The sequence below is a fragment of the Ptychodera flava genome, chromosome 7 (genome assembly GCF_041260155.1).
Source record: "Ptychodera flava strain L36383 chromosome 7, AS_Pfla_20210202, whole genome shotgun sequence".
NCBI classification, from domain to species: Eukaryota; Metazoa; Hemichordata; class Enteropneusta; family Ptychoderidae; genus Ptychodera; species Ptychodera flava.
In genome coordinates, this window is record NC_091934.1 from 35,129,288 (window position 1) to 35,151,311 (window position 22,024).

Genomic DNA, 22,024 nt, shown 5'->3' on the forward strand with positions numbered 1-22,024 from the left:
CAACGTAGTTTTCTCCAAACTCCTACATACAAGGCTCCCTAGACACATAGGGATGTGCAATTGTGAAAAGTCGTCCAAGCGATTCAAATTGCTCATACAAGACCTCAAGGTGTACATCCTTTGAGATTCGAAGGGATCTTTTAGCAGCTATTGAAGATAACAAAAACACGGATCTGACAACATAAACTCCAAATGACAAAGATTTAATTACTCAGTGGCATAGTGCATATAATTTGACCTTGTAGAAGCCTCATCAAATTCAAGGTCGGCAACACCGAATGGATAAAGTCTCCATGCTGGCGACACAACTCCAACATTTCTTCATATATGTAAGTTAAGTGTCATGAAAAAATGTACTCACATTTAATGTAACAAGTAATATTTGCCCGCAACTTTCAACTTTGGTGGCAATTTCGGATATCACGCATGCAGTAACTTTGGAAATACAGCTCGCAGGCGAATACAGCTCGCAGGCGAATACAAATGTCACGATGGACACTAGAAAAGATACATTAACCCTTTGAGCGCGGTAATTTTTCCCGCTAAAAATTTTGGTGCACCATTCTGCCAATTTTGTTAACTTTTATATTATTTTTTCATAATTTTGGACCAAATGAACATCACATTTCATGGGCTGCAGATTTTTATCAAAATTGTAGCAAAAATTAGGAAAATATTGACTGGTGTATGGAAAGGTGGAAAATTTGACTTTGGCTCTCAAAGGGTTAACAGCAAAGACTATACAAGCTGCAACAGCTCGTGAAAGTAATATGGGCACCTAAGAATACGCACTATTTGGCTTGTATCTCTCCAGTTTTGATGTTGTGACGGAGACGTTGCTTAATTTATTATCTTAATCAACATAAAACGCTGAATGGCACCACACATAACACTGCATCGTATATGGTGACTTTGTTCACGTAGGTGTTTTTTTATTTTTCATCCTCAAACACTAGTTACATAGTACAATGTACTGCCACGGTCCCTCTATCCAAGGTCCCTGCACCCGTATTGTCCGCTCTAATGTAAGTGTCGACCTTCAAATACGGCACTTAAGGCTATCTGTGTTTATTTTACTGTTCTATAGTTGGCTCGGCATTTAAAGGTACCATACTGTATAGTTCAAAGTTCGGTACTTAGTGACTCTATAGGCGTCTTGTACCGTACGTTTCGAGTAAATAAAACAATTAGGCTGTATACGTATCACATTAAGGAACGTACACGCACGCACATACATAGACACATAGATACATAGATACATACATACATACATACATACATACATACATACATACATACATACATACATACATACATACATACATACATACATATATTAATGCATGCTCATATTGCAATTATACACATGTTATCAACAATATTCGCGATTAATATTGTCACTGGACAATTTTGAGCAGAATTCAGCAGTCCCCGATACAACTGTTAGTACAGTAAAGCGTCGATTATAGGAATAGTTATGTTGTCATTAGAACATAAAGTACATCTGCAGGATTTTTACTAATAATCTGATGGAATCACATGATTCATAAATCGTGTAAATCGCCTATTAACATCACAGTCTGCAATTTTTCCGGACAATTCAGCGTCTTCTATGAATAATTTATATTTTATCTATCAACAATTTAACAAGGCTGACACAACAAGAATGATCAGTAACAGATAGCAGAGACAGTCAAAATGTCAAAATCTGAATGGGATAAGAGTTAATGACTTGAAGGGTAGGGTTCTTGTCGATTGTAAACCCTTATCGTCGAAGAAACGCATACATCAAGTAGCCTACAAGATTCTCTGCTCTGTCGTCCGAGTGTGTGGCCAGCATTTCTTAGCAGTAGACTACACATCCCTTAGAGCTTACCCCTGCCCCGTTCACACAGAAGTCTCTGGTGATCTTTTAAAGGTTAATGCAATTTCATTGATTAATTTCAACGTGTCAGTGAACATTAATGTAGCATTGAAATAACTGTCCATTAGCTGCATGTCTTCACACGGACCACACCTCACTATAATCCACTTGAGATGCGCCGGTCTTTTTCTTCGGCTTTCTTCTCCATGTCTGAATGTGTATTTTTGGGGCTTTGCCTTCCAAATCGGCGAAAGGCTGGCTCTTCCAGAGATTTTTCCTCCGAGTTTCACGGAACCATCTTTGGGAAAAGTCACTGACTGTTAAAAATTTAAACTGCCGTGTTAACTGCATGGGTTGACTTTAACCCTTTGAGTGCTGTAATTTTTCCCACCAAAAGTTTAGTTCAACATTTTACCAATTTTCATGAATTTTCCTCTCATTTTTTAATAATTTTGGACCAAATGGACATTACATTATATTGGCTACAGTTTTTTATCAAAAATTTTCGCAAAAATCTGAAAAAACTGACTTTGTCGCTCAAAGGGTTAAAGCGACTTGAAGAGAGCCTGTGAATAAACAACGTAAATATGGCCTGATGCTTTAGTGTAAATTTGAGCAGACAGAATGAATTTCAGTGGCACAGGCCAACTTCATGAATTGATTCTTTTTTGAATTTCAGTGGTAATGAAGTCGAACCTCGGTGAAATCAAGCACGAAATCCTTGTCCCCTCACTTGTTGTTTGTAATGAACAGCATGTCGCTTAGCTGATGCACGTGCCCCTGGACTGCATAAACCTTTGCTAACGGTATTCTAAAATGGGTGTCTACCTTGGAAACAATGCGAAAAATCCATATTGAAAACGATAATCGTATACTTATTTGTTCCTCTTCAAATGGTTTAAAAATAGCAGAGGTTTCACCTGTACATACATCAGGTAGCTTTCTAAATGTGCGATAGGAGAGCATCTAACAAAGAGTCAGTTATAAGGTGTAATTGCACGCTCTGATTGGAAAATGCTTCCTGCATAGTTACAACGTAGAATTTTGGTGTCACCGATTCTTGTCCTGCGTACTGACCAAATAAAGCATAATAATGACTCGTAATAAAAAGGAGAACAACATCGTCCGGTCCGCTCGGCTTGGTTAGAATGGCGTCCTTTGATGGGGAGGTGTGTGCCAGCCTTCGATCTGCGGCTAGATTTAATGCTTACGTCTCGACGATTTTTAACATTTCAAAATTTGTGTTACTCATGTTTGGCAGGTTAGGGAGCTTTCTGTAACTACATGGTGGGGGCCGGGGATCAGTGGTGCTCCGTCACGTAAAATGTGACCCTCCCCTTTTTCCAATTTGTATGAAGCTACCCTCCCCGTTTCAAAATAGGAAGCTTGAAATGTGGGCATGGCCTTATCAGAACTGCATCACCCAATAGCCTTCCATGTTAACGCTATATTCATAAATCTTGTTTATGCCAGTCCTCTATCATTTGCTTATTAGTCCCCACGGTCACCGTCCGGGGGGACTTATAGGTTTGGTCATGTCCGTGCGTGTGTGCGTCCGTGCGTGCGTCCGTCCGTCCGTCCGTTCACGCAGATATCTCAGAGATGCCCAGGTCAATTTCTTTCAAACTTTGCACAAGGATAGTACCCTACCCCATACAGATGCACGTCGATTTGTTTCACAATGCGATCAAATTTGGCCGTGTTAGAGGACTTTTTAGTTTTCACCTCCATAGACTCCCATGTATAAGCCAGTCTCCATAGACTCCCATGTATAAGGCAGTCCATAGACTCCCATGTATAAGGCAGTCCATAGACTCCCATGTATAAGGCCAAGAAAAATAAAAATTTAGTTTCTCATCGTATTCATATTGCAAAAACGATGCAGTGACACAGTTTTTAGTCCCCTAGGATGAAGTCCAGGGGGCTTATAGATTGGGTCATGTCCGTCCATGAGTCCATCCGTGAGTCCATCCGTTCACGCAGATATCTCAGATATTTTGACAAAATGTCACGTGACCTTGGTGACCTTTGACCTCAAATATATATATATGTCCATAAGTCAGTAACCACAAGTGCTACACCCTTCATATATGGTATGATGGGACAGCTTATGACGCCACATATTGTACCTCATTAATTATGCACATATCTAATTTTGAGCGAGCCAATAGAGCTAGAGGTCTGATTTTTGGTATACAGGGATAACTTAGCAATACTATTTTTTTTTCAAAATGTCACGTGACCTCGGTGACCTTTGACCTCAAATATACATATTTGTCCACAACTCAGTAACCACAAGTGCTACACCCTTCATGTATGGTATGATGGCACAGCTTATGACGCCACATATTGTACCTCATTAATTATGCGCATATCTAATTTTGAGCGAGCCAATAGAGCTAGAGATCTGATTTTTGGTATATAGGGATAACTTAGCAATACAATTTTTTTTGACAAAATGTCATGTGACCTCGGTGACCTTTGATACATATTTGTCCATAACTCAGACACCACAAGTGGTACACCCTCTATATATGGTATGATGGGAGACCTTATGATGCTTCATACTGTACCTCATTAATTATGCATATATCTAATTCTGAGCAAACCCATAGAGCTGGATGTCTGTCATACATATGCCCATAGATTTGTTCTGTGATACGATCCAATAAGGCCGCCATGTGGCCATTTTATTACGATTTTTTCATGTCCTGAACTATAGCTCAGACATGTATCAAGCGAATTTATTCAAAAGTATTTTTATCACAGACCTAATGAAGAGGACTCTATCCTCTCTGAGGACCTATAATCAAAGTACCCATTAACAAGTGGGGACTGTGTCATCAACGATGACTTGTTCTTCGAAATTTGATAATGTTTCTCATATTTTAAACACGCTAGGTCTTACACTTGCTAAAATTATACTGTTTTTACAAATATAGAGCAGATATTTTTATTGTTTATTGTATTCAGATACTAAGTTGTTTTATGTCGGGGAAAAAATAAGGTATATGCTCGAATATAAGCTTGACATGCAAAGAAAGTTTACTTTTTTGAATTTCGAGCGAAAAACGGGAATATTCGGCCAATTTTGGGACTGAAACAAGAATTTCTGCATGTCGGAAAACTAGAAATCAGCTACAACTTACCCTGTCGACTATGGATAACCAAAGTACTCCGCATGACAGTAAAATAACTAATCTCGAAAAAGTTTCCACAGACAGCGATATTATATCGGGAGATAAAACTGATTTCTCACCAACCTTTCAAATCCGAAGCTCAAGTTAGTCAAGTTAGGCAAGAGTATTGCTCAACTTAAAGACAACTCAAAATCAGGCACTACTTTCTTTACGGCCTATCTTCACGGGTAACCAAAGCACTCCGCATGACGGTGAACTCACTCATCTATACAAAGGATCCAACTACACTTTAAAAAAGTTCAGACAGGGCACAAAAACAAGCAACAAAACAGGCAATTTTCTGCACTTTGGATCGGCATGGGGTCACTCAGGGTCATTGACCCTACAAGTACACTGGAGTAAAGGAGTTTTCGGCATGCAATTATTTGCTCTTTTTGGTCTCCATTAGTTAGTGGAAAATACCAGATGGTTTCGTAGCTAACTATCTTCTTAAAGGAATGTAGCACAGTGACCCTAGGATTTTGACTGCATTAAAGCTTACCTACCTGTGGAGGCCTTGCATCCAAATATTGGCCTACTAAGTGGTTTTATGTCAGAAAAAGGGTAAAATTAATTATTGAATATAAGCTTGACATGCAAAAGAAAGGTTATGTTTTTGAATTTCGAGAGAAAGCTACTGAAAAATTCGGCCATTTGGGGACTGTTTACCCGCTCCGGACCCTAGGTCTGGGGCAGGCATAAGACGCCCTCACACGGCCCGTTACTCGCCTCTGCTTTCTTGATAGGGACAACACTTTCTCACGCTAACACCTCACCTCACTTTACACATTCGTAAGAGTATGAAGCGGCTTTTTATAGCGTGTCTTTCACATGTCAAATTTAAGTGAAACAAGAATTTCTGCATGTCGGAAAACTAAAACTCAGCTACAACTTACCCTGTCGACTATGGATAATCAAAGTACTCCGCATGACAGTGACCTAACAAATCTTCAAAAAGTCAATTTCCATTTTCCACCGACAATGAAGATGATATTAGGAGAAAAAACCTTTCAAATCTGAAGCTCATGTTAGTCAAGTTATAAGCAAGAGTATTGCTCAACTTAAAGACAACTCAAAATCATGCACTATTTTCTTTACGTACTATCTTCGTTGGTAACCAAAGCACTCCATATACATATTGCTTTACCCTAGCTATCTCTGTATAGTATTTCAATGAAAACCGTCCATAAGGAACTGCTAACGAGTTGTTTGGTCAGGGCGGTTATCCCCCACGTTGGTGACCGGCTGAACAAATTAATGAACGGGATTAGGGAGGGCAATTAACAGATATAGACTGTTTTCTTTGAAATACTATACAGAGATAGCTAGGGTCTAGGCACAAAATAGACACAGATAAGGCTTATATCATGAAAGAAAGTTTAATACATGACATTTATTGATCATATTCATAACTTCTAGACAAATATTGCTTGCCATACCCTGTGGCGTTATTCTTGACAAATGAACACTGGTCCGGACTAGAATTCAAATATACCGTAAACAATAATAGTGTATTTTACACATATAGACATTCTGTTGACAACCTAAGTACACCCCGTGTGTGTTTCAACATTCTTCTGGGAGGGGAATAAGAACTTGCTGTTGACACACCAAATAAAAATTTTTAAAAAAAAATCAAGAAAAAATGATCAAAAGCTAGCATTACTGGCCCTTTCAGTTGTACAGTAACATGACATCAACCCTAAAATCTGTGGTTTTGTCACTTAAGGTTTGCAAATCACATAATTCAAATTATTGTCAACTCTCATGTTTTAATTAGCCATCCCCCATCAACCATGTTGTTTATCATCGTTTCAAATAATTTCATAACTGTTTTGAGGTCGTACGGGTCTCGACAGTGAAAGGCTTAAACTTTCGCTCAATCTTTCTTCAAAATATTTTCAGCCATTCTCTTCAAAAATCAAGAACAAAAATCGGAGGTTACTGTGCAAATTTTGGTACTAGAGAAAAATTACCTAATTATTTACCGTTATTTGAAATTCCTAAAGACCGCTATCCCTTTTTATCTCTATGAGAAAAATAAAATTCCCGATTATCAGAAAGCATAGTCGGTGAGACTTTTACTCCATACGCTACAAAATAGGCCCAACAAGTGGTAGCCAAAGCGATATATTGTAACTGTAGTGTATTAACCCAAAGTGGTTTTACACTTTGTCAATTAGGCACACCCTTGTATGTGACCTTGACCGGGAGTAGAATAAAGGTCATGTTGTGTTGAGACTCAATATGGCGGCACTGTGTTAAATCTGAGTGTTGTGGTTTAATCCGGGCCATCCTCTGTCTCGCAGGAGACAGAACTGTTCATAAACGTTTGAGAGTTCGAATATCTGTCCCCAGTGCGCATTCTACAGACCAAAGTTCACCTACTGACCACTGTACACTACTGACCAATGTACACAACTTATCCACCTGGGCAAACGCGAATGGACATACTTCTGTTACACGTCTCATAGGATGAGATAGAATGCAAGGGCTTAACTTCTTGCACAGTCTTGACCCGGAGCTATTTCAACTTGACAAAGTCGGGTTTAAATTGTCCAAATTACATATTTGACATGATAAAATCCGGTTATTTGAAAATTTATTCGTAAATATCGATAAATCTTATAACAGTGATTAAAATATATCATTGCGCCTTTCCATGAAGAATGCCGTTCTATTTTTAACGGACTTTTGCCTATAAACATAGAAATAAAGAATACGACTGTCACTTGCAAATCAACTTAATAATTCAGAGTGAATATTTGTAAGAGTGGCATGTAATAAAACGCCATAGGCCAAACGAGGGACTATGTACCATCAAGGCAGGAGACCATTTACCCTCCTTACTTCGGGCAAATTATCACCTACCCTTGGGTTAATTATTTGGATCAGAATATGTACGATTCCCATACGTGTTTATAAGTGTACGACACCTCATGATGTCGAGGATCCACCTGTGGACGTACTGAGTCTGTTGAAGAGCGCTTCCTTTTCTATTCCGGAGAAAAACCATCGCCGTTTCTATGAAGGATACGGTAGGATATTCATTTCTTCAAAAGTTGGTTTCCACAAGCCTGGAGAACACGGCGTGGTACTGCTGGAGCGTCAAGGCTGAAGTCTTCTTCGATACCAATGTCTCGTCGAGCGGACCTAATAGCTTCTTTCAAAGCAAAAAAAGCCGACACTGCCAGTGAGAGAGGAGGCTCTCCAATTCCCTGAAAACAATTATGAATATATAGTGTCAGCTTAGAGCGTGGTAACATCTTTCGAAATAGAGTATAATATCACAATATAATTTTGCTCCAACAGGCCTTAATTTATTGTGCTTTCAAGTTGTAGGACAGACTTCGTCAAAGCGCACTGAAAAAAATATATACTAACCTTTGAGGAGTAAATGTTGCAAGGATTATCCGAATTCTTTAAGATTTCAACATTAAACTCCCTAGGTATATCTTGAACACGTGGCAATCGATACATTCCAGGTCCGCTGTTGATAAGTTCTCCCTTGTCGGACCACATTATTTCTTCTCTCATGAAATAACCATATCCTTGCACAAATGCGCCCTCAATCTGTGATTAAAATCACAAAATCGGATGAAATCAGCAATAATTACCTTTGCACTTTTTACAAATGTGTTTACATTTGATTGATGCTGTTATTAAAGTTTATATCTCATCTATTTTTCGGATTTCTGACCTTAATTGAATCTTATATCTAACCTATTTTCGTATGCCTTGACTTAATTGAATTGTATAAACAATATTTAATATTATATAGGGCTCTGCCCTTGGTGTCGCACCAGGGGTTGAGAGTACAAATTTTATTTGTATTGATTCAAGATAAAATAGAATTAATTGCTACTTGCTATATACGTTTGTACGACAACTTTGCCCAGTTTACCCTCTGATGAAAACAGTACGTACACGATGTCGGACCCTGCAGGCATTGATTTCCTTTAATGTGTAAAAATGTTGGACAAAAATTGGCAATTTTTACCATGATATAATCTATTGTGTTTAACAAGGGACGTAATGTGCCATCATTATCGTTGCAATAGTAATTGCACTGCCCAACTTCCACTTGCAAGCTGAAAAATATAGCGTTCCGTTTAAAAAGGGCAATTTTTTGCATCTAGTTATTGACGCCGGGGGCGCTGTTCTAAAGTTCAATCCCAGCATTCTTTGCGTATGCCCTCGTTCATACGCACGACAGTTTTCTCTCTTTTTCTATTTTAAGCGTTATAGTAACGATGTTTTGTACCAGTGACAAGGTGGATAATAATTTTTGCAGGCAAATAAAAGAGAAATATTTTATATTAATGGCATGTTATAAAACAATACTTTGCAAGTTTCGTACTTGTTTATTTACGAGCACTCAAACAAACATGGCAGCACCATTGATTAAGTCGGGTACACTTCCTGTTACTCGCATAGTCTTTAATGAATCTGCGCATGCGTAGCCAGTAAGCCGCTGGCGCGACTATTAGGGAGCATTCGTTTTACGGGAGGGGGTCGATGGAAATTGAGCGACAAATGAAATGTTAAAAGCGACCCCCAATCAAATTTCTAAAATTTGACCTCACCTGAATTCATCAATTGTAAAATGTGACCCCCCCCAAAAAAAAGAAATTCATCAGATTTGATTCATTAACCCCTTCGCACCCTATGGCCCTGAGCTGAAAAATTAGGCCCTTCAAAAGTGCATGCAAGAAAAAGAGTTACCCATCCCAATTTTCATGCACAAAAAATAACGACCCTCCCCCCGGATGTCACAGTCCGTATCAATAATATCTTAATTGAATTATAATTTCCTATTTGACCTTAAACTTTCAAAGAATCCTTTTTGAACTTTACAAATAATCACTGGGTGAAAGTCCAATATCATATTGGTTTATCAGATCTGTTCTTTCAAATATAATATTCTCATCACGTACATTTATATCAATTGTCAAACTTTTTTAAAGCACAGATCTTAATAGCTAGTTTTGTATTGTAAAAAAGATATTCACAGTTTCCTCACATGTTACAGTGTATAGAGAATCAATATTTTTGGTGAAATTCCAAAATCAAATTCTTGCACACACATGAAGTTGTAATTGCCCTAGTCTAATCAAGTACACTGATATCAATAATCAAGAGTACATAAATACACAGATTTACCAAGTTTTCTATTGGAAAAAAATTTTTTTGATAGTTTCCTTATAGTGAATCAGTATTTCGGTGAAATTCCAAAATCAAAATTTCTTGCTCACACATGCATCGGTAACTACCCTAGTCTGATCAACGGGCCGGTGAAATAATATTCCCACTGGCAGACCTGACAGAGTTTGTGGTTTTTGTAAGCCAAGTATCGTTGAAGACGAATTTCACTTTTTACTTGTTTGTCCAACGTGTATGGACTTGAAAGCGAAATACATACCTTAATATTACTTTAACCCTCCTGTTATGTATAAATTAAAGACCCTCCTTTCATGCCAGAAAACCGTCACACCAAGGAAGTTGAGCAGATGTATTTTTCGCGACAAAACGCAGGGAAGAGATTACTAGGGATGCCCACTTGGCAAATATTTAAGATTTCTTGTATATGTATTTGTATGCGTTCTTTTGAATCAGAAATTTATTAACTAGCGATCTTTATTGTTTTCTGTTGAACTTTGTACATCTTGGCCGGACGCCATTAGTACTGAATAAAGGCTTCCAATCGCATACATTGTGATCAAGTACATTAATATCAATAATCAAGAGTCTATAAATACACAGATTTAGCTAGTTTTGTATTTTAAACAAATTATTCATAGCTTCTCATAGACTACTCATAGATTATAAATGGAGGACCAAGCAGCATTTCGGTGAAATTCCAAAGTCAAATTTTTTCTCCATAACCCCATACAAACCTTTGTAAAAGTTGACCCCCTTCCAATCATTGATTGTAAAATTTGACGCCACCTAAAAATGGTTTTGTACAAGTCAATCCCCCCTGATTTCCACCGACCCCCACTCCCTGTAAAAAACGAATGATCCCTTATTTCCAAAACGTGGGTCAGTCTAATTATCAGCGAAGAGTCAAAACGTGGCTCGGCAACCATTGTGGCTCCGAATATATTCCCAACGTCGGTGTCTGACTAGACATGCCCTTTGTCTGTGGGCAAATGAATACTAAAACAGAATAAATTGAAGGAATAAACTCAACAGGCTGTCACTATGTGGTGTCGTGACCATGACATTGAAGTAATGTACTACAGCAAGCTCGTGGATAACTGTAAGGGTCAACGCAATGGCCTTGGACAGCCTGTAACTGGCGCTGCGCGCCGAGAAAAGCCAAGCAAGCGACCGGGCCGCTAGGTCAGTCTGGCGTCGTAGGTGTATTTATTTGTGTACTCCAGGAGAGCACGGTATCGATTCCAAAGGCGATAAGGGCCAGTAAGACTAGTGTGTTTCTTTAAATACTTTTGTAAAGAACAGGGCAGGCAGATCCAAAAATTTCAAGATTTCTGGCGAAGCTGTGGACAAATTCATTGCGTGCTTTCGCCCATTCGACCAGCGGGACCAAGGACACAATCCAGCTGAGTAAATTGAGGCACAAATCTATGCTCAGAATATCTTCACTGGGATCATTTTCAACACTAACAGCAGACTCTTCATCACTACCCTTTGAACCAATCGCTCCACACGAAATTTCATTGTTTAGGAGTGATTGTCACTTACCAAATTGTCGATTGAGCCTGAGACAGTTGCCATTTAGCAGTTCACTTGTGTATGGCTTCTACGGGTATACGCCATCTTTGACGTCACAGAAATGGACACGGTCCTGACAGATTTTTCGTCAAGCCATGAACATTTTTCATTGTCTCATTTATTTATCAACAGGAAAAGTAAACAAAAACTCCGCCATTAGGCTTATAAATAGTCTTATTATTTTTAAAACAATAAGAAACAATTGTCTTCTGGGTGAGATATACCTTTTAAGGATAAAAACTATGGTTTTGTCTACTGAGGGTCTTCCACTGAAATGGCAAACTCTATTTGTAACTTCTAATCCACTTTGCATTTATTTGATCATGCGATAGATAAAAATGAAGCTATATAACTTTCAAGTGAACACGACATTTCGGTTTTCCATTGAATTTCAGCTTCGGACGCGGAAGTAAAAAACTGGGCAAGTGTGTCTCTATCATAAATTCCGTTTATAAGCAAACATTTCACGCCTTCATATGAATGACCGGTCTCCATATGATTTAACTTTTACATCAATATACATGTACATAGTATTTTCATCAACTTTGGTCAAGTCCCTCGAGCTATCACTAATTTGAAAATTTCATCAAATATACTAATTACCAATCAGCTGACGTAGCATCTTTCTACAGCTTTCGTAAAGTTCATTTAGTCTTATTTCTCTCAATTCTAATGATCATGAAAATGCAACTTTCATTAATATTTCATCACAGTATCTTCAATGTACATAGCAAGTTTTGTGAACTTTGTCTATTAAAATATATTTCTAATTAAGAAACTTCACTGAATATGCAAATAAGTAATGAACTGATCTTAAAATCGTCAACTTTGATTAAGTCAACTCAGATATACATAAATCCTTGACTGGAAAAGTTCTTTATATATGTAAATTAGTGATAAGTCTAAGTAAAAATGCTAAATGACCTTCGATAATGTAATATCATAGTATCTTTCATGTAAATGGCAGCTTTCGTCATATTAAATTAATTCAAATCAGCTATGTATCCCAAATTAAGAAAGTTCTTTAAATATGCAAATTAGCAATTAACTGAAGTATAAATGACAAATGACTTTCAATAATGTTATAAGTAGTATCTTCAATGTATATAGCAAGTTTCGTCAACTGTGATCAAATCATTGAATTCAGACATATTCTCCTTTGAAATGTACTTTAAATGTGCAAATTAGCAATTAGCTGAAGTAGAAATGCTAAATGACTTTCAATAAAGGTATTTTAGAGTATCTACAATGCATATACGTACATAGCAAGTAAAGTCAATGTTGATAAAATCAATGCAGATATATATTACTGATAATAACAGCTCGTCAAATATGAAAATTAGCGATTAACTTTCACGTCACCCCTTAATATTTTGGCATCTGATCTATCTTAGTGTACATTACAATGTACATCCTCTTTTTCTACAATATTTTATCACGCAAAAAAGAATAATAAAATAATAAAGAAGATTTATAATGCGCCTATTCTCACTGAGCTCTAGACGCAGGGCTATAGAAAGAATACACAAAGTCCCTGTAGTCAGAGCTCTAACATATTTACCAAGACTTGAATAAGTGTGTTTTAAGTGCAGAGCGAAAAGAGACTAATGATTGGGTGTGACGGAGATTGGCAGGTAGACTATTCCAAGTTGTAGGACCCGTATAGGAAAATGATCTTTCACCGAAGCTTTTCGTGATGGTACATGGCACTTTTAGAATTCGTTTATCAGAAGAGGAACGAAGTTGTCCGGAGGGGCAATACTGCTGAAGAAGGTCTGTTAATGTGGTCCCGAGCCAGTAATTGAATTGAAACAGGTTACTGAAAGCTTATATTGTATACGAGATGTGATTGGTAGCTAGTGAAGTGAACAGAGAAGAGGTTCAACAGAGTCTGATTTTTGACTCTGTATACAAGTCGTGCAGCAGAATTTTGCACTCTCTGTACCTTTTGAAGTAAATGCTCGGGACAACCAGATAAAAGCGAATTACAGTAGTCAAACCGAAAGAGTACAAGTGCGCAAATTAAAGTTTTTGTGGCTTCAACAGTGAGTAAATGACGTATACTTTACGTATGGAACTAATCTGTCTGAGCTAGGTGTAGGCTACTCTGCAAACATTTTGAACATGAAGTGACATATTTAAGTGACAATCAAGTGTGACACCAAGGTTTTTGACATTGCTAACCGATTGTACATCGGAACTTTCGACATGCATAGAAGTTGGGAGCGATTGCGAAGATAATCTTGGGGATGTGACTATCATTGCTTCAGTTTTGTTGTTATTTAACTGAAGTTTGTTGTGGGTCATCCAAGTTTTGACATCAGCAACACAAGTTTGCACAGCATCAAATGAAGCCTGAATGAGATCATTTGTGCTGACTTTATATAGTTGGTAATCATCTGCAAAAGCATGGTGCCGAATTCCATGATTTCTGACAATTTCAAAGAGAGGTTTTGTATACATGACAAACAAGACAGGTCCAAGTACTGAACCTTGAGAAACTCCAAATGAGAGAGTGGACGAATCAGATCTCAAACCATTAATAGTAACAGTTTGAGTTACGATGACAATGACATATATAAGAGAATGAGAATGGCATATATAAGCCAAAACCGGCGAAACTAATCACTTCTTTTTTATTGTAAAACAGAATCTATATACCAGATTACATTCCAATGAAATATCGCACCATCAGACAGACAGACAGACAGAAAGACAGATAGACAGACGTACACGCAAGGCACACACATATACAGACACACATATACATACACTTAAGCTTACAAGTTACGTACCTGCCCAATATCAATGGCAGGATTAAGACTTCTTCCACAGTCCATGACAATATCCGTGCGTAATAGTCTATGCTCTCCAGTAAGGCAATCTAACTCCACTTCTGAACATGCAGTGCCATAACTATAGTATCTAAAAGGCATGTTTGAGTCCTTTTCAGGAGCAATGGCACTTAAATGAAAATTAAAAGACACATAGTCATTAGTCTCTTTAAGCTTTACTAGGCAATCGTATGAATAGTAAAATGTACTACTTGTACAATGGAAACTGTTTAAATCGTGGAAGTAGGAGTCTAAGCAAGTGCATACATAAATTGATGTTACAGATGGAGAACTACCCTTTTAACCTTGAAAATGCATCCATTCAATCTGAAACAGGATTCTTTAGAGTACAGGTAATTATTGTCCTTGATGTCAAAAACGAAATACATCGACCGACGTATGTTAAAGGTATACTGTCAGTACCTGTTCCAATTGTGCCACAGTTACCATGGAAAGACAAAATCTAACGAATCACAGTTTTTAAGCGGATGGCCGCTTTTTAACAACAGCGCCCTCACATGAGCATTTTGAATACAAAGGAATGCCCCTTTGACCATATATGGGCATATTTAGATTACAGGTGACTGTATACCATTAAGTCTCTAAACATGAAATGTAACAAGGTAGCTGCTATCAGAGCAGTATATGTTTATGCAATTCACATGATATTTTATATGTCCAAACTTTGAACAAATGGTCGTGACGTGTCCGAATAAAGCATTTGACATAACGAATTGTAAAAAATGACTATCAGGTCGTCATATGGGATCAATCTATGACAATACAATTTATATTACAGATGTTACTTTCCACAAGATTCTGTTCATTGGCCATCAAACGTCGACTAATTTTGAAAAAAAAATTGTCTTTTACGATTCAATTATTTACAGTTGCAACAGACAAAAACATGTAATCAGACTGATCTCAGCAGGATAATAATTCCTATGGGTGCTCGAAACCTACATGAAGTGTATTTAATATCTGGATATAACTAACCCTGCATGGAATGTATAAGATCGGTAGAACTGACGATATCAAGAACTATTAAGTTTGAATATATCCCCGTGTATTACTAACATTAAAATTTTAGTGAGTGCATGTATAGTGAGTGCATTAATTTCGACAAGGTTGTTGGCTTACTAAAGGAACTACAGCGTTGTTGGAATATCATTTGTGTCCGATTATCCAAGAAATTAGAGGAATAATAACACTTACGAATGTCCAGTTGCTAAGATGATCTCGCCATCATCGTAAACTTGTCTTACCTGAGATAAAAAAAACATATTAGATTGGGCATGAGTAAAGTTGCGAGTTCTATTATTCAGAGGCTTGAACATTGTTTGTAAAGAAATTGTATTTAGCAGAAGGAGCGTCCATTTGTTTGTCCAATGGCATGAGGGATTGGTTGCATTGGTCAGTTCGGGGCGGTGGATTATATTTTGCCGACCTCAAAAGTGGCTGACTATATATATATATATATATATATATATATATATATATATATATATATATATATATATATATATATATATATCTGATATATGATAGTCATGCAGCTGAAGGGCGAGCTGAAAAATATTGTTTGATATCTTAAAGAAATTCACCCGAATATATGTCTGATATATTAAACTTTTGCACTAGGACGGGGCTCTGAAAAATATGTATTATTATTATTAAAGTTACACGCCCGAAGAGGGCGCCGAAAAATGCAACTGAATGATGAAATTTGTGTTTGGCACAATGCATTTTACGCAAGTATGAGCCGTGTCTAAATTCAAAAACACACTGACCCCCTATTGGGCATTTCACAAACATGGTGACCCCTATCACCAAAGTAAAAAATAGAGTGACCCCCCCAATGAATTCACAGCCCCTCCCCCCCCCCCGCCCAGGCTGAAGAAACTGACCAGCCCCTAACTTCATAACTTTAATGCTTTTTACTAGTGTTTCAGCAGGGTTCAGTCTTCGAAGGAAAAATAAATAAAGTGTTGACATATAATAGGGGAAAATAATTCTCACAACATTAGTATTGTAAATTCTTAGAAGGCAGTATATCCCAAGACTTTAAGTGCATTATGGTACCCCTAAAGAATTTGAAAGTAAACTTACACGGTCTTTCCACGTTCCATTGGGATTTGCACTGACATAAGGTTCCATCTGTTCTCTGATCTTCTCACATGCAATCTGTCAAGTGTATTAAATGTCATACAAAGATACATCCCTTGCCTATAGCATAGATTAAGACCAATACTTCATTAACAGGGAAGATAAGTGAGGTAGTTGATTTGATAAAGCATTTTGACATCTTAGTTCAAACAAATAATCTGGATATTTAGAGTCAAAGGCTGTAACTTTTGATTTTTTCGGGGACTTTTACACTATCCTAGTTTTATATGTCAATTGTAAATTCTTGTTCCACACAATAAAGCCTGTTGAAAAATCTGCTATTTAACTTTCAACACAGCGTCTATATTAAATGCACTGTACTTGTGGCCCTTAAATGGTGCATTTAGAATGACCTTTGCGCAATGTGTGACAGTTTTAATTTAGCGTTGTTGTTATTTCAATTGTTACAATGCATTTTGAAACGTGATATAATCTTTCTCCCTTGATAGTTGCATCTCATCTTGTATAATGTTAACTTGACATTCTTTGCAAAGTATACTTCAAGCGTATATCTTCGGTTTTCTGCTCCTACTGTGCTGGATCGACCCTTCACAACCCTACATACATATTCAGGAGATCGCCTTGACACTCAGGCACAAAGAATCAAGTGGCTTCTTAGTAAAGCAGTTCAAAGTTTACAGGTTAAATTACGCTCACTCAGACAGTTTTCGCCACCATGTTACAAGCAAATGGACATGCCACGTAAATGTGACAAATACTCAAGCCAGAAAATTGGACTCTAGGCACAGCGACGTAAGTTGATTTCCCATTTTTATTACTTTCAAAGTATTCAGAAGACCATATTGAATGTAGTGCTCAGACATCGTTATCAGAATTGCATTCTTTTTTTCAGTTTGTCTTGTATTTCATTTAGTTTGATTCTCCAACAAAGACAATGGATGGTACTGCACTTCATTCTTTTTATTTACACAGTTCTCCGATTTACCCAATGTTCACCGCTTCTTGAAGAAATCATTCCTATGCAAAAACAAATGAGGATGAGTGTTTCTTGGAGGGGTCGACATTTAGCCGATACATACTTTATCAGACACACAACCTCCCTCTGAAGGGAAGAAAAGTGTTACAAAAACAGATGAGAAAGTTATTCAAAAAACCCAAAACAGTGTTTCAAAGTAATAATAAGAAAAAGAAATAAATTCATATAAAAAAACAAAACAATAGCATGATTAATCTATCAAGATTGCGAGAAAGTCAAATGATTATTACATTCCTGATAGGCGTTCTGTTCCATACATTTAGATATGTACTGTGCTAGTGGAATTGATATGCTAGTATTTTTCGTTATGAATTCAAATTTGCTAGGCATATCATAAAATGTGGTGTTATATTTTGCAGCTGTAGCAAACAAAATATTTCTTTGGCTGGTTTAAATTTTGCAAGAAATACTACTTGAAATTTTATGAAGCGTGGTGCAGATGTTGATCTGTCTGTATTGTAATACTATGTGAACACATTAAGGAGTATCATGTCAATTAATTGCTAATTTGCATATTTAATGAACTTCATAATTATTGTGATATGTCTAGTAATGCTGCATCAAATTTAATGAAACATGGTACAGATCTAGTCTAATGGTGTGCAAAGGTATGTAACAGTTTCTTGTCAATTAATTGCTTTTTGCATATTTAATGAACTTTCGTAATTAGGCTGATATGCTAAGAAATAGTTCAACAAATTTCATGAAACTTGGTATAGATGTTGAGCTCACGTCACTTTAACAGTTTTAATTTGCATATGAAATAAACTTTCTTGATTAAAGTGATATGTCCAGATATGCTGCATCAAATTTGACGAAACATGGTACAGATGTTGATCTGAGTACTGTAATACTGTGTGAAGACATGAAGAAGTATCATGTCAATTAATTGCTAATTTGCATTTTTTATGAACTTTCATAATTAGTATAATATGTCCAGAAATGTTGCATCAATTTTAATGCAACGTGATACGGATGTAAATCTTCAAGTAGTGTAATGACGTGCAATGTTATGTAACAGTATCATGGTACAGATGTTAATCTCACAGTACTGTAATACAGTGTGAAGACATTAAGAAGCATCATGTCAATTAATAGCTTCTTTGTAAATTTGATGAACTTTCATAATTAGTGTAATATGTCTAGAAGCGCTAAATCAAATTTGATGAAACGTGGTACATATGTTTATCCTCCAATGGTGTAATGTCATGTAAAGATATGTAGCAGTATCATATCAATTAACTGCTGGTTTGCATATATCATTAATTTTCGTAATTAAGACTGGTATACCGAGAAACGGTTCATCAAATTTCATGTAACTTGGTACAGATATTGTGCTCTCATTGCTTTAACAGTGAATAATGACATTTATCAGTGCCGTGTTGAAAAATTCAATTTGCGTAATTAATATACCTTCCTGATTTGAGTGATATGTCCAGAAATACTTCATCAAATTTGATGAAACATAGTATAGATGCTGATCTCACAGTGCTTAGCAGTGTCATTTAAATCAAATGCTTATTTGAATACATAGTAAATTTTTGTTTTTAGGGTGAATGCCCAGAAGCACTGCATCAAATTTTATGAAATATGATACAGGTGATAAACTGTCAATGTTATAATTGAACAAAACATGATTTGCAACATCCTGTCGATTAATTACTATTTGAATCATTTTTGTAATTCCGGTGGCAGCCAAGATTGGTTTTACGTTTTCACAACCATGGAGCTCATTCTAGGCCATTAAGCCTCATCTGTATTGCAGTATTTTTAGTCCCCACGGACACCGTCCGGGGGGACTTATAGGTTTGGTCATGTCCGTGCGTCCATGCGTGCGTGCGTCCGTCCGTCCGTCCGTCCGATCACGCAGATATCTCAGAGATGCCTGGAGTGATTTCATTCAAACTTGATACAAGGATTACTTCATATGTCATACAGATGCACGTCAATTTGTTTTCTGATACGATCCAATATGGCCGCCAGGCTGCCATTTCATTACGATTTTTTCATGTACAGAGCCATAACTCTGACATGTTTCAACCGATTTTATTCAAAGTTGGTACAAGGACATTGACTAATGTCATAGATATGCACGTCAATTTGTTTTGTGATACGATCCAATATGGCCGCCGTGCGGCCATTTTGTAACGATTTTTTCATGTACAGAGCCATAACTCAGGCATATCTCAACCGATTTTATTCAAACTTGGTACAAGGACATTGACCTATGTCATATATATGCTTGTCGATTTGTTTTGTGATACGATTCAATATGGTTGCCAAGCAGCCATTTTATTACGATTTTTTCATGTACAGAGCCATAACTCAGGCATGTTTCAACCGATTTTATTCAAAGTTGGTACAAGGACATTGACCTAGGTCATATATATGCATGTCGATTTGTTTTGTGATACGATCCAATATGGCCGCCAGACGGCCATTTTGTAACGATTTTTTTCATGTACAGAGCCATAACTCAGGCATATCTCAACCGATTTTATTCAAACTTGGTACAAGGACATTGACCTATGTCATATATATGCAAGTCGATTTGTTTTGTGATATGATCCAATATGGCTGCCAGACAGCCATTTTATTACGATTTTTTCATGTACAGTGCCATAACTCAGACATGTTTTAACCGATTTTATTCAATGTTGGTACAAGGACATTGACCAATGTCATAGATATGCACGTCAATTTGTTTTGTGATACGATCTAATATGGCCGCCGTGCGGCCATTTTTTTACGATTTTCCATGTCCTGAACCATAACTCAGACATCCACAAGCAAATTTATTCAAAGTTGGTACAAGGACATTGACTTATAGTATACATATGTACGACGATTTGTTTCTCGATATGGTCTGATATGGCCACATGGTGGCAATTTTGTTATGGTTTTTTTCATGTCGAGAGCCATAACTCTGGCAAGTCTCAACTTATTTTATTCAAAGTTTGTACCTGGACATTGACTTATGTCATACATATTCGTGTAGATTTTTTAAAGAGTAAGATCAAATATCGCTGCGTGGCGGCGATTTTGTTACGATTTTCTCATGTACTGAGCCATAACTCAGACATATTTCCACCAGTATCATTCAAAGTTGGTACAAAGACATTGACCTATTTCATACATGCTCGTCAATTTGATTCACGTCATGTAGCAGTATTATGTCAACTATTGAAGTTTCATAATTAGGCTGATATGTCAAGAAATACTGCATCAAATTTCATGAAACTTTGTACAGATGTTAAGCTCACATTGCTTTAACAGTGAAAAAGACATTTATCAGTGCCATTTTAATTAATTTGTAATTGCATATGTAATGAACTTTCCTAATTAGAGTGATATATCCACAAATACAACGTCAAATTTGACGATCAGATGTTGATCTCATAGTGTTGTAAATACTGCATTAAACTTTATGAAATATGGTACCGGTGATAATCTATTAGTGTTAGGATAGTATGAAAAAATGTTTTGCAACATCCTGTCAACTAATTCCGAGTTGACTCATTTAATGACCTTAGGATAGTGGCCTAAATTGGTTTTATGTTTTCATCACCATGGTATTCATTCTTGGCCATTGAGTGCCATCTGTATCACAGTGTTTTTATCACAGACCTAATGAAGAGGACTCTATCCTCTCTGAGGACTTGTAATCAAAGTACCCATTAACAAGTGGGGACTGTGTCATCAACGATGACTTGTTAATCACAGACCCAGTTAATGAACAGGACTCTATCCTCGCTCTCCGAGGACCTGTTATCAAATTACCAATTAACAAACGGGGACTGTGTCATCAACGATGACTTGTTTTAGGTAAACCAATAAGCTATTTACACATAAATTGAACTTTAATAAATAAATAAACAAATATATATATATATATATATATATATATATATATATATATATATATATATATATATATATATATATATTGTATATATGCAACTTAGCAATTAATTGACATGATACTACTGCTTAGTGTCTTTGTACACTATTGTAGGACTGTGTGCTGATTTGTACCATTTATTTCATTAAATCTGTTGCAGTATTTCTAGACATCACCCTAATTAAAAAAATTACCAAATATGCAAATTAGCAATTAATTGATGCAATACTGACATATGTCATTGTGTGATATTACAACTCTGTGTGAAAAACATGCACAAAGTTTCATCAAATTTGGCGCAGTCGTACCAGAAACAGCGGTCTAATCCCGTATTATGCAAACTAG

General features: G+C 36.8%; 1 protein-coding gene across 1 annotated transcript in view; it reads right to left on the reverse strand.

Annotated features, from left to right (window-relative positions):
- Nucleotides 1-7,636: 7,636 nt before the first annotated feature.
- The window catches only part of LOC139137402 (xanthine dehydrogenase/oxidase-like), a 64,097-nt gene continuing 49,709 nt past the window's right edge, over nucleotides 7,637-22,024 (reverse strand). The window contains exons 26-30 of the mRNA XM_070705466.1: nucleotides 16,725-16,799; nucleotides 15,831-15,880; nucleotides 14,577-14,745; nucleotides 8,428-8,616; nucleotides 7,637-8,261 (exon numbers count right to left, since the gene is read on the reverse strand). Coding sequence (XP_070561567.1) covers nucleotides 8,091-8,261; nucleotides 8,428-8,616; nucleotides 14,577-14,745; nucleotides 15,831-15,880; nucleotides 16,725-16,799 — 654 coding nt within the window. The 3' untranslated portion in view covers nucleotides 7,637-8,090. The remainder of the gene's footprint in view (nucleotides 8,262-8,427; nucleotides 8,617-14,576; nucleotides 14,746-15,830; nucleotides 15,881-16,724; nucleotides 16,800-22,024) is intronic.